We start from the raw sequence: 12,401 nt of genomic DNA, 5'->3' as shown, positions 1-12,401 counted from the left end.
TTTTCCCTCAGCAGTATCCGTAGGGGGACTGTCTCTGATGCCCTCTGGAGTGGTGCCCACATGGCATGGTACAAGGGGCGCTGCCGGCTCCCCCCACCCTCAGTTCCTTCTTGCCGGAAACTCCGACAGTGGGGAAAGGAGGGCAGGTCATGGAATGGACATGAGCACCACATCTCAAAGAACACCAGTTATGGAAAAGGTACCTCTCTTTTCTTCTTCGAGTGCTTGCTCATGTCCATTCCGTATTAGGTGACTCCCAAACAGTACCCCTGGAGGTGGGTAGGAGTTCATGGACGTGTAGATTGCAACACAGCTCTGCTGAACCCAGCGTCATCCCTGGCCTGCTGAGTAATGGCACAATGAGCGGTGAATGTGTGAACAGAGGACCATGTTGAGTTTCTACAGATGTCCTGGATAGGGATGTGTGCCAGGAAGGCCGTCAAAGATGCCTGCACTCTCGTCGAGTGGGATCTGACAATTGGCGGCAGTGGAACCCCCGCCAGGTCATAACAGGTCCTTATGTACAAGGTAATCCAATTAGAAATCCTCTACAAGGACACCAGGTGACCCTTCATCCTATCTACTGTAGCGATGAAGAGTTGAGTCGATTTTTGGAAAGGCTTGGTATATTCTAAGTAGAAAGCCAAGGCCCTCTGGATGTCCAGGGTGTGAAGATGCCTCTCCTCACTGGTCTTGTGTGGTTTGGACAGAACACCGGGAGGAAGATGTCCTGGTTCATATGGAAGGTGGAGACCACCTTTGGCAGGAAGGCTGGGTGGGGCCACAACTGAAAATTATCTTTATAGAAGACCATGTACGGAGGTTCTGAGGTCAAGGCTTTAATCTCAGAGACCCGTCTCGCTGACATCACCACGACCAGGAACTCAACCTTTCATGATAGATGGGAAAGGGAGCAGGAACCCAGCGGCTCAAAGGGCAGGCTACTGAGCCTAGAGAGGACCAAGTTAAGATCCCACTGCGGGATGGGAGCCCGCACCTGTGGGAAGAGTCTCTGAAGCCCCCTCAGGAATCTGACTATCACGTCATGGGAAAACACCGTCTGTCCTTGGATCGGCGGGTGAAAAGCAGAGATGGCCGCTAGATGCACTCTAATGGAAGAGTGTGCCAGGCCCTGGTTCCTCAAATGGAGCAGGTAGTCCAGGACAGTGGACAGTATGAAGGAATGCGAGGGAGAGATGCCCCGGTTCGGACGCCCGATGGGAAAACCTCATCCATTTGGCCAGGTAAATCAGTCTAGTTGAGGGCTTCCTACTTTCCAGGAGGACCTGCTGGACTCCTTCTGAACAGGTCCGCAGCATCCACGCTGAGAGGTGGAGGGACATGAGGTTGAGGTGCAGGAGCCAACTGTGGTCCTGTGACAGCAGGTCCGATCGGTTGGGCAGGGGCCAGGGAGGGGCTGCTGACAGGCTCATGAGTGTTCTGAACCAGTGCTGGTGAGGTCACATCGGGGCAATCACGACGACCTGCGCCTTGTCTCTCTTAATCTTTGCCAGGGCCCTGCTGATGAGTGGAATTGGAGGGAATGCGTACATCAGGCTTCCTGACCACAACAGGAGGAAGGCATAGGAGAGGGAGCCCTTGCTCAGACGTTGCTGAGAACAAACCTGGTGGCCTTTCTTGTTCTGTCTGGTAGCGAACAGGTCCACTTAGGGAGTTCCCCACATTTGGAAGATCATGCCGGATCCCTCTGGATGGAGTGACCACTCATGGTGGGAGGAGAAGTCCCTGCTGAGCTGGTCTGACACCGGGAAGGTAACAAGCTTCCAGGTGGATCTCGTGGCTGATGCAGAAGTCCCATAGTCAGAGCGCCTCCTGACAGAGAGTCGACGAGTGCACTCCCCCTTGCCTGTTGATGCGGAACACTGAGGCTGTGCTGTCCGTCAGGACTCGTACCATCTTGCCCGACAGGTGGGGCAAGAAGACTCCGCACGCCAGCCGGGCTGCTCGGAGCTCTTTGATGTTTATGTGCAACCGTGCTTCATCCGGGGACCATATCCCCTGAGTCTGGAGGACACCGATATGCGCCCCCCAGCATCCAAGGTCCAAGGCATCAGACACCAAGTCAATGAAGTGAGGTGGGTTGTCGAACGGAACTCCTGCCAGGACTGTCCTGCGGTCTGTCCACCACCACAGTGAGGTAAGTATCACCTCGGGAATGCTAATGATCTTTTTCAGGGGGTCTCGGGACTGGGAATAGACCGTCGCCAGCCATTCTTGCAGGGGCCACATCCGGAGCCTGGCATGGCGGACCATGTAAGTGCACGCTGCCATGTGACCCAGGAGGCATAGACAGACCCTGGCTGTAATCAGAGGGAACACGGAGACTTCCGCGATGAGGTTCGTCAACGTGTGGAACGTTTCCAGTGACAGGAATGCTCTGGCGCAGGTTGAGTCGAGGATCGCTCCAACGAACTCTATTCGCTGCACTGGCACGAACGTCGAATTTTTGTCATTCACCAGTAGGACCAGAGAGCAGCATGTAGCTTGAAGCACCGTGACATCCCTTTGGACTTGAGACCTAGAGCTGCCCTTGACAAGCCAGTCATTGAGGTATGGGTAGATCTGGATACCCCAGTGCCTGAGGTAAGCTGCTACCACCGACATGCACCTGGTAAACACTCTTGGTGCTGTCACCAGGCGGAACAAGAGGACCGCAAACTGGGAGTGGTGGAGGCCCACCATAATCTGGAGGAAGCGTCTCTGTCCTTGAGAGATCGCTTTTGGAAGTATGCGTCCTTCAAGCTGAGGATGGCATACCAGTCTCCCGGATCCAGAGAGGGGATAATAGTAGCCAGGGAAACCGTGCAGAACTTTAGCTTCTTTAGGTACTTGTTGAGGTCTCGCAGGTCCAGGATGGACTGTAGACTGCCCTTGGCCTTTGGGATTAAAAATAGAACCCCTTGTTCCTGTACTCGAGAGGAACTTCTTCCACCGCACCCCTTTACCTCTTGCGCGAGAAGATGCTCATGAGGGGGGTCCCTGAAGAGGGATGGGGAAGGCGGGTGGGAAGGGGGGGTGTAGAAAGGAACTGGAGGGTATAATCCTGCTCCACTGTGCTGAGGACCCATCGGTCCGAGGTTATAGCTGACCAGGCAGGGAGGAAGAGGGAAAGATGGTTGGAGAACACAGGGAAGGATGGATCCGGGGAATAGTCTGGTAGGTCGCCCTTGGGTGCACCCTCAAAATGACCCTTTGGCCCCTGCTTATTCCGGGTCGAGCCCGCCTGGGCAGAAGGTGGAGGCGGGTGGCTCGCATGGTGCTTGTAGCCCTTGGCTCATTTATGGGCCTGGTCCTGCTGATTCTGGCTCCCCTGGCCCTGTGTCTGCTGCAGTTTGAACCGCTTATGTGCTGTGGCTGGGACGTAGAGATCTAGGGTCTTCAGGGTGGTGCGGGCGTCCTTGAGGCCATGCAACTTGCGGTCTGTTTGCTCTGCAAATAGAGCCCGGCTATCGAAGGGCAGGTCCTGCATAGACTGCTGGGCCTCAGTGGACAACCCAGAGAGGAGCAGCTAAGAGGCTCGCTGCATGGAGATAGCGGAAGCCATGGTGTGGGCAGCAGCATAAGCAGCGTCTGATGCCGCCTGGAGGGCCACCCTGGCTGCAGTCGTGCCCTCATTGAGGATCGCTCGGAACTCCTTCTTGGAAGCCTCGGGGAGCAACCCTTCGAACTTGGCCATGGCTTGCCACATGTTGAAGTCATATCAGCCAAGGAGGGCTTGATGGTTGGCTACTCTCAGCTGAAGGCTGGAAGACGAATAAACCTTACATCTGAAAAGATCCAGCCTCCTGGAGTCTTTATTTTTGGGGGTGGCCCCAGGTTGTCCCTGCCTCTCTTTGTGGTTAACCACCTTGACCACAAGGGAATTGGGGGCTGGGTGGGAGTGTAAGTACACATGTCCATTGGGTTGGCACAAAATACTTGCATTCGGCCCTTTTAGAGATGGGGTCATGAAGGGGTAGAGCCACCCTGGTAGGAGCCGAGGAGCACAGGAGTCTGAGGGCTCTTCCAAGTCCTCTGCCGGAAGCCCCAAGTTGGAAGCAACCCTCTTCAAAAGTTGCTGGGGCACCTTGGCGTCATCCTGAGGAACTGGGTGAGGGGGCCCCGTGATAGCCTTGTCTGGCGATGATAAGGATGAAGCCGGTGCCGCAGGAACTTCCACATCCATTGGTGGTCCAGCAGCTTGCTCCCCTGGGTCCTCCTGGACCTGTAGGGGTCTTACCCCCCGAAGTTTCAAGCACTGGAGGGGGACGGGATACTGAGGCTGCTGGCCTTTCTGAGGCTCCTGACACCGACTGGACAGCCTGGGAAGGTTGAGTGACCCCCAAGGGTTCCATGGCACTGGCCACTGCGCTTGGGGCCATGGGACAGGTTTCAGTGCTGATAATGTAGACAGCACCGTCGGTACCGGGGCTTGTCCTGCAGTCAGGGAACCTCACTCCGAGCCGGAGCTACCAGTGGAGCGGTCAGTACCGGGCAACCAGCAACTGGTTGCTGCGTCCTGAAGCCGACCTGTCTGAGCAAAACTGTCTTGGTCGGGCTCTTGGGGACTGACGGCATTCAGCAGATCTGCGTTGGATACCTGGCGATCCACGCCTCATGCTACTCGACCGGTACCGGGCCATCAAACAGGAACGGGAGCTACTACAAGCGGGTTGCTGGGAGGATTGTCCTGAGTAGGGCGACCTTCCCTTTGGAAACAGATGATGACGGCCTGGTGATCAGCAGTCTCTGGTGTCCGATCGGTCCCAGGATCAGTCCTGGGCCCTTGAAGACTGTCGGGGCCGGTCCCAGGATTCTTGCTGGATGGTATGTGCCTCAGAGGGTCTGCACCAATCTACGGGCGAAGTACGCCTCGAGTCCCTCGATCAGTGCCCCCAATATGGGGACCAAAGAGGGCTCTGCAGAGCCTGCCTCTGCAGTCTTGAGGTGTGGCAGCTGCGGGTGGGCGAATGCTGGTGGGATATCACTCTCGATGGGGAATGGTACCACTGAGGCGGGGACACACACATAGGTCCCAATGTGGATTTTCCCCGAGACTGGGGTACCACAGGAGCCGATGAGGGCGGCACCGGGAGCGTCAGGATCTCCTGAGCTGCTTGAAGGGCTTCGGGCGTCGACAACACCTGAAGCTGGCCGGGGCCTGCACGGCTATCTGGAGTCACAGGCAATGGGATGGGCTGCACCGCTTGACTTGAGCTGGGGCCCGACTTCCTGAAGGAGATGTTGAGCCGCCTGACATGGGTCTTGGCTCTCCCCCACCCTTTCCTTTCCCTTGCGGGAGGTAGATCTTCCCATCACAGTCTTTTTTGGCTTCTTGACTAGAGCCATGGAGTGAGACCGGTGCTGGCTAGTGGACTGCGCCGGGGGAGCACTGCGCATGGAGGCCACGGTGCTCGGTGTGGAGTCGGACCGCTGCTCCGGTGACGGAGTGAGTGCCGACTCCATTAGGAGACCTTTTAGATGGTGTAGTAACTCCGGGGTGGGGGTTGTCCCTTCCTGGGGCGCCTGGGAGCCAGGCCGCCCCGCTACAAAGCTAATAACAGTTCAGAGCCCAGGCCCTTAGGCAGGGACTGAGCACACAATTAACAGTTCAGGGCTCAGGCCCTTAAGCAGGGGCTGAGCACACAACTAACAGCCCCGGCCCTGGATCAGGGCGGGGCAGCAAACCAATAGTCAATCAGCGGCCCAGGCCTTGTAGCAGGGGCTGGGTCAGTTCGGGTTAGCCCAGGCCCTAGGTCAGGGCGGGGCAGCAAACAAGTAGTCTGTCAGCGGCCCAGGCCTTGTAGCAGGGGCTGGGTCAGTTTGGGTTAGCCCAGGCCCTAGGTCAGGGCGGGGCAGCAAACAAATAGTCTGTCAGAGGCCCAGGCCCCTTGGACAAGAAGGAGGAGAGACTGCCACCCGGCGCGGGTGGCAGGGGGGAACACAGGCCCACCCACTCCACTGTGTTCCAGCCCGGGGCCCTATCCGCAGCAGTCCGTCTGCCGCGCAGTCAGTGGGGATCCTGACCGCAACACACTGACATGGGTTCGGGGTCTGCTATCCCCGGGCCACTTCCCATCTCCTCCTCCATGGGTACCTGTTCCTCCTGAGTTCCGTCTGCTGGGTCACAGATCATGGGCTCCTCCGGGCCCCGAGCACCAGGTAGGTCTGTCGCTCCCTCTGTGTCCTCGGCGGGGGGAAGCTCAGACCGCTCCTCAGGATACCAGGCCCTCGGCAGGCTCGGCCAGTCCTCCTCAGGATACCGGGCTCTCGGCAGGCTCGGCCAGTCCTCCTCAGGATACCGGGCTCTCGGCAGGCTCGGCCAGTCCTCCTCAGGATACCGGGCTCTCAGCAGGCACAGGCCCGCGGGAGCTCGGGCACCAGCGTCTGTCCTCTCCGGCTGCCGGCCAGCTACTGAGCGCTGTGGCTTGGCCTTTATACTTCCTGTCCCTTGACTTCCGGGGGGGGCGGGGATAGGCGGTGGCTCCGCCCACTCCGGCGGCTGTTCTGGCTCGTCCCTTCCAGGAGCACCTGGGAGCCAGGCCGCCCCGCTACAGATGGATATTGCGCTCCTTTTTCACCCTAGGTTTGAAGGACTAGCAGATATGGCAGATAAGCACCTTAGGCAGCTGGTATGTGGATCGCTGATGGGCATGCGCCATTTGCAGTGATCGCAGGGCTTAAAGCCTGGGGACCGGGGCATGTCCTAACCCCTGGCTGGGTCCAGTCTGGGACTAAAGAAAAGTTCGAGAACGACTACTAAGAGCAACTAAGAAACTACTAACTATATATAACTATTTTACAGGATTTCAAAATTTGCAAGAACAGATAACGGAACAGCGCTACCCGAAGCAGCAGACATTCCAGCACCGTCACTGGCGGCAAAAAGGAACTGAGGGTGGCGGGAGCCAGTGGTACCCCTTATACCGCACCATGTGGGTGCCATTCCAGAGGGCACCAGAGCTAGTCCCGTACAGATACTGCTGAGGGAAAAACTTCAGGCACCGGTGCATGTGACGAGCACACACCCCAATATGGAATGGACATGAGCAAACACTTGAAGAAGAATAACCAAGGTTGGAAGTTCCTCCAGAGAATTGGTCAATTAATTGTTTTTTTAAAACGTGGAAAATAATTTTTAGTGAAATTTCACATTTTCAGTGAAAAATAAAAAAATGGAAATTTTTCATTCAAAAAATAAAATATTTGTATTCTGAAATGCTGCCACAGTGCCTATTGGAAGCTGTAGTTCCAGCACCTCAGGCTCTCATTCTCTTGTGTTGGCTGAGCTTCCTGATTGGACTACATCTCCCATGATGCACTAAGGCTGTGAACGATAGCAAGTTAGATGGGTGTGGTGCATCATTGGAGGTGTTGTTTGGCTGGGGATCCTGGCCCATAGAAGAGAATGGGAGCATGAAGTGCCTACATTACAAATCTCATGAGACACTCTGAAAGCATTTCAGAATTGAAGTATTTCAGTTTTTGGCTAAAAAACTTTTTGGGCATTCATTTTTTTAATTTAAATTTTGCATAGAAAATAGACACTTTAAAAAAATTTGTTTTGCTCCCTCCACTCCCCATTTTTGTCAAAAAATGGATTTGACGAAAAAATTTCCAATTTCAAGCAGCCGTACCATCCACAACACTGCCCTTGTATAAAAAAAACTAACAACATTGAATAGCAAATGGTGCAGAATCTCCCCCTGCCTTATTTTTGTTTTGGGTATCTCTCAGCGGGTGATCTAAGACAACACAAATAAGGCAGGTATTCTGTTAAGCCTGGTAACCCACATTAGGCGAGTGTGGGTCTTAGCTCCCTCTAGTGGCTAGTCCATAGGAGCAGTTTTTGAATACCCTACTGCTTGCCGTCAAAGGACATTGTCCCTGGTTCAAACCCTGCTGTCAAACCAAGTAAGGGATGGTTACAAAGGGCCTGCCCTTCTTGGAGCTTTCAGCCCTGAAGTGCAGAAAGTCAAAGAAGAGACAATGCTCTCTTGACAGGGGGGAAGGAGCAAAAATAAAACCACATTAAAAATGGCAGCTCTGGCATGCTCAGGTGCTTACCAATAGGTTCTCCAGCAAAGATTTCTTCTGTCTCCAGTGGATCACTCAGACCTTCTGCATTGACAGCAATGATTCTGAACTGATAGGCTTTACCTTCCTCTACCTTATCAGTGGCAAATGTGGTTTGTTTGCTGTCAGTTTCCCCAATTTTGATCCAGGACTTTTTCCCAGCCATCTTCTTTTCAATGATGAAGTGGGTCACTTGCTTTCCTCCATTGTCTCTGGGTGCTTTCCATTTCATTTTAATGCATTTTCCCGTACGCTCTAGAAATTCCACTTTACCCTGCGGTGGTTTTGGTTTGTCTGCAACATTGGGAGATAAACAGTGAGTGGATGGCCATTATTTAGAAGGCTATCTCCTCATTTGGTGTAAATCGGTATTGGAGTTACACTGATTTACACCAGCTGATCTTCTGAGGGTACGTCCAGACTACCCACCGTATCGGCGGGTAGCGATCGATTTATTGGGGATCAATATATCGCGTCTCGTTAACACACGATATATCGATCCCCGAACGCGCTCCCCATCGACTCCGGAACTCCACTGGAGCGAGCGGCGGTAGCGGAGTCGACGGGGGAGCCACGGCTGTCGATCCTGCGCCGTGAGGACCCGAGGTAAATCGATCTAAGATACTTCGACTTCAGCTAAGCTATTCACGTAGCTGAAGTTGCGTATCTTAGATCGATCCTCCCTCCCCGCCCCCAGTGTAGACCAGTCCTGAGTCACATTCTGTCCCCCATGCAGGGACTTCTGAGCTTTGGACCCACATGGCCTCAAAATGCACTTTTACAACTCTACATGTCTACAGAACCAGTGAATTGCTATAAATGATTTGTTCAGGACCTACCAACAACGTTGAGAAACATATTAGCAACAGCTGAACCACAATCATTTTTCAGCTTCAGCATAATGTTTCCACTGTCTTCTCTTACACACTTTTTTATTGTGAGCGTTGCATAGTCACTGGCTTTTTCCACCACAACCCGCTCTTCTTCTGTCACCTCAATACCATCCTTGAACCAGGTGATTTTTGGCAGTGGCTTTCCCTTGAATGGGACCTTGATGTATGCTGTATGCCCGGCCTTCACAGTCACTGGGTGTGCAGCCAAAAGCTCCAGCACAGATGGGTCAATGACAGGAACATCTTGGAAAAAAATGGAAAAGACACATGAATAACTGCAGCCACAAAGGTACTTTTGTGCTTTTAATGCATTAGTGAGTTCCCCTGCAATGGTGGCATTGTTCAGGGCCTTAACTCCTTCACCCTCAAATTTCTTTAATGGTAGAATCCCTGATTTTATGAAGGTCCTGAGGGGCACCCAGTATATTCACTACATTTGGATTCAGATATTCCAGTTTTCCCAATTACCGTACAGAGACCTGTCTGGCTTGCCCAAGATGGTCCAGCTCAGCAGAAGAGGAGACAAGGGGTCTCCAGGGAGCATCAGTCTCAAGAAGTCCCTGAGTTCAAGAGGACTGAAGATTCTGTGGTTATTCTAAGCTCTGTGAGGCACATGGCTAAGTCCCTGTGATGCTTCTGACCAAGGGCCAAATTCTCCTGAGTACTATGAAATTATGTATCCATTAAGTGCACACATAATTGCTTAAGCAACTGCAAACAATGAGTAATTATTCATAGAGTGATGTTAGATTGGAAGGAGGTCTCCATAGGGATTCTACATCTTGGCACGGTCTTAGACTAGATGACCCTGGCAGTCCCTTCTAACCCTTTGGTTCTATGAAACCAGTGAAACTACTTGTAGAGTAAGGTACTACGGGAATAGTAAAGTATTGTGCACTATGAGTAAGTGTTGCAGAATAGGGCTTCCACTAGAACTGGCTGGAAAACAGTATTTTCTGCCAATTTTTTTATAAAAAAGATTTCATAATTTTAAAAAACATATTTTGCTGAAATTGTCCTGTTTGTCAATGAAAAACTGACCCCCCCCCCAGTGAAACAATTTCTGTTTTCATTTTTTGTGCACACAACCCTCAACTTTTAGAAACAAATTTTTTTCCATGAAAAATTTCATTTATAAAAGGCCACTTTTTGTCAAAAAATCCTTTTTTGAATCAAAAAAAGTCACCATCTGTAACCCCAACCATTGCTCAATGTGGGTTTTTAGTTAAACAGAGTTCAGTTACATTTTTTCAATCTTGAATGTTCATATGTTAATAACTAGTTTGTGATAAACTCTGCCTGATGTCTCAGTAGCAATCACCAGTAGGAGCCCCCCTCATTTAGAGGACAGAGACAAGTTGACTGCTATGCTAAAAGTGAAGGGAGTTTGATGAGTTCAATTAGCGCCATCTGTCTGCCAAGAGTTAAGCAAAAAAATATTTTCCTACTAGAAGATTTTTCTTGTTGTTCCTACAGAAGCAATACTCAAAAAATGGTTCAGACCACATTTTTCAAATTGCGATGCTTAAAGATAGGCCCTGAATCTAGCCACTTAAAATGATTTCCTGATTTACTCCCATTAAAGTGTGAGCAAATGCCCTTTTGTGTATCAAGAAATGGGGTTTTGCACACACAAATGGATGAGCCTGCAAACGTGGCAGGCCCCAGGAAGGAGGCCTGTTAGAAATTTGATCCGACACCTGCAAGTGATTGATTGGTGAGTAGTGTTAGGGAAAGGAGGTAGTACCTGCAATGGCAACGGTGGCCTCACTTTCTGCCCCCTTGGCTCTGAACGTGTACTTCCCTTCATGTTCCTCTCCCATTTTGTCAATGATCAATTTGTGGACAGCTCCCTGCTTGACTATCTGGATCCCTGTCATATCCGTGATCTGAAAGGAAGATTAAGGCATCTTACAAAAGACCTAATCAGAGATTCTTGAGTATAAGGGCCTGATTAGAACAAGGGACAAAGAGTCAGGAATCCTGGCTTGTATGCTTGTAAAATGCTTTGTGATTCTTGGTTGAAAAGAGTGTCAGTGTAGAGTGTTATGTATTCACTGTGAGGATCTGAATGATCGGTGCTTCTCACTGGGGGAGCCACTCTGCCCATGAAATCTGACTGGGGCAGCACCTTGGTGTCCAGTGGAATTGCCAAATTTGCTGATGACCTGGGGGGAGGGAGACCTGCTGACCCTGTGGGGAAGGATGTGATTCCATGAGAGAGAGGGAGAGGCTGAGAAGGTTGGTTAGAAGGTGTGGGAAGGGAGTGATCCGATGACTTGTGGGGTACTTGGCAGAGGAAGATAGTTGACACACAAACAAAGGGTGGGTGCCAAGCTAAAGGGCTTCAAAACATAAAGAAGACTGAGGTTCCATTTGAGTTGGGAAGACTTAAACCAGTTTGTCCGTCCTTATTCTAGGTTCCTTTCCAAGTTATCAACACTGAGCCAGTTCCTGCAGTCCTTACTCAGGCAAAAATCCCACTAAGTTTTTCCAGCCCTTCATTTTTCTAATTACAATATAAACTCTTTACCTCTTTTCCGTCCTTCAGCCAAACTCCCTCTACCTTCTCATCATTGAGGACAACGCAGAGCTCTGCTGGGTTCCCAGTTGGAGCCTGAACATCAGACATACCGCTCTTGACTGTAGCAAATCTCTCTGAAAAAAATCCCAGGGAGAGTAAGGAATAAGTGAATGAGGACAATGAGTAAAAACAACTTTGACTCACCGAGCGCTTCTGCACCAAAGCACAGAATTAGCAAGGGATAAACCTCATACCATAAAACTGTTTGGTTCAGTTGGGATAAACAACTAGACACTTAAACTAGGATCAAACACTGGCTCCTGTCTCTAATTGATAAGTTCAATTTTATGAATTTACCAAACTCAAAAGCAGCGGCTGTTTATGTAATTCTAACAAGTGGCCTGTAGATGGCACTCATATATCAGTCTGTGTTGGCCTCTTCCCTCCCTTCCCCTGAAGACCAAGAGCCAAATTCAACCTGACATGAACAGGCACATTCCACAAACCCAGGGCCAGGTTAAGGGATAGTCTCTATAGGCAGATGATGGCACAGGAATCTGAGTTTTCATTTTAAAACCATTCTCTTCATAGCCCTCATGGCTGCACAAAGATATGCTGAAAATGTGACCTGTGTGTAACCCATGCAGTGACCTCTCCCTGAGTCCGCAGGGAGCCTGAAACAATAGCTGTAAAAGAGTGAATCGCCACATTCATTTCAAAGGGCTGTTAACTCTGAAACACCATGATCTTGGGCGCAGGGTGGGGGGACTCATGCCAAACTACTCTGGTAGAAGACTGCATTGTGAAGGGCTTTTGTTGCCACCCCACCCTGGCTCTGCTGAGGTGGTATTGGCAGAGTCTCCTTCCCCCCAACCCCGAGTCCTCTGCTCAGGTGGGTGGGGAAGAGT

The 12,401-nt window shown here is 51.5% G+C and overlaps 1 protein-coding gene across 1 annotated transcript in view; it reads right to left on the bottom strand.

The window, feature by feature from the left end:
* The window catches only part of IGSF22 (immunoglobulin superfamily member 22), a 198,022-nt gene that overhangs the window by 17,557 nt on the left and 168,064 nt on the right, over positions 1 to 12,401 (bottom strand). The window contains 4 exon segments of the mRNA XM_054025882.1: positions 8,068 to 8,370; positions 8,916 to 9,212; positions 10,717 to 10,858; positions 11,503 to 11,627. Coding sequence (XP_053881857.1) covers positions 8,068 to 8,370; positions 8,916 to 9,212; positions 10,717 to 10,858; positions 11,503 to 11,627 — 867 coding nt within the window.

This window comes from Malaclemys terrapin, chromosome 4, assembly GCF_027887155.1.
Source record: "Malaclemys terrapin pileata isolate rMalTer1 chromosome 4, rMalTer1.hap1, whole genome shotgun sequence".
Taxonomy (NCBI): Eukaryota; Metazoa; Chordata; order Testudines; family Emydidae; genus Malaclemys; species Malaclemys terrapin.
Note: the sequence above shows the minus strand (reverse complement) of the source record. Positions and strands in the feature narration are given on the sequence as shown.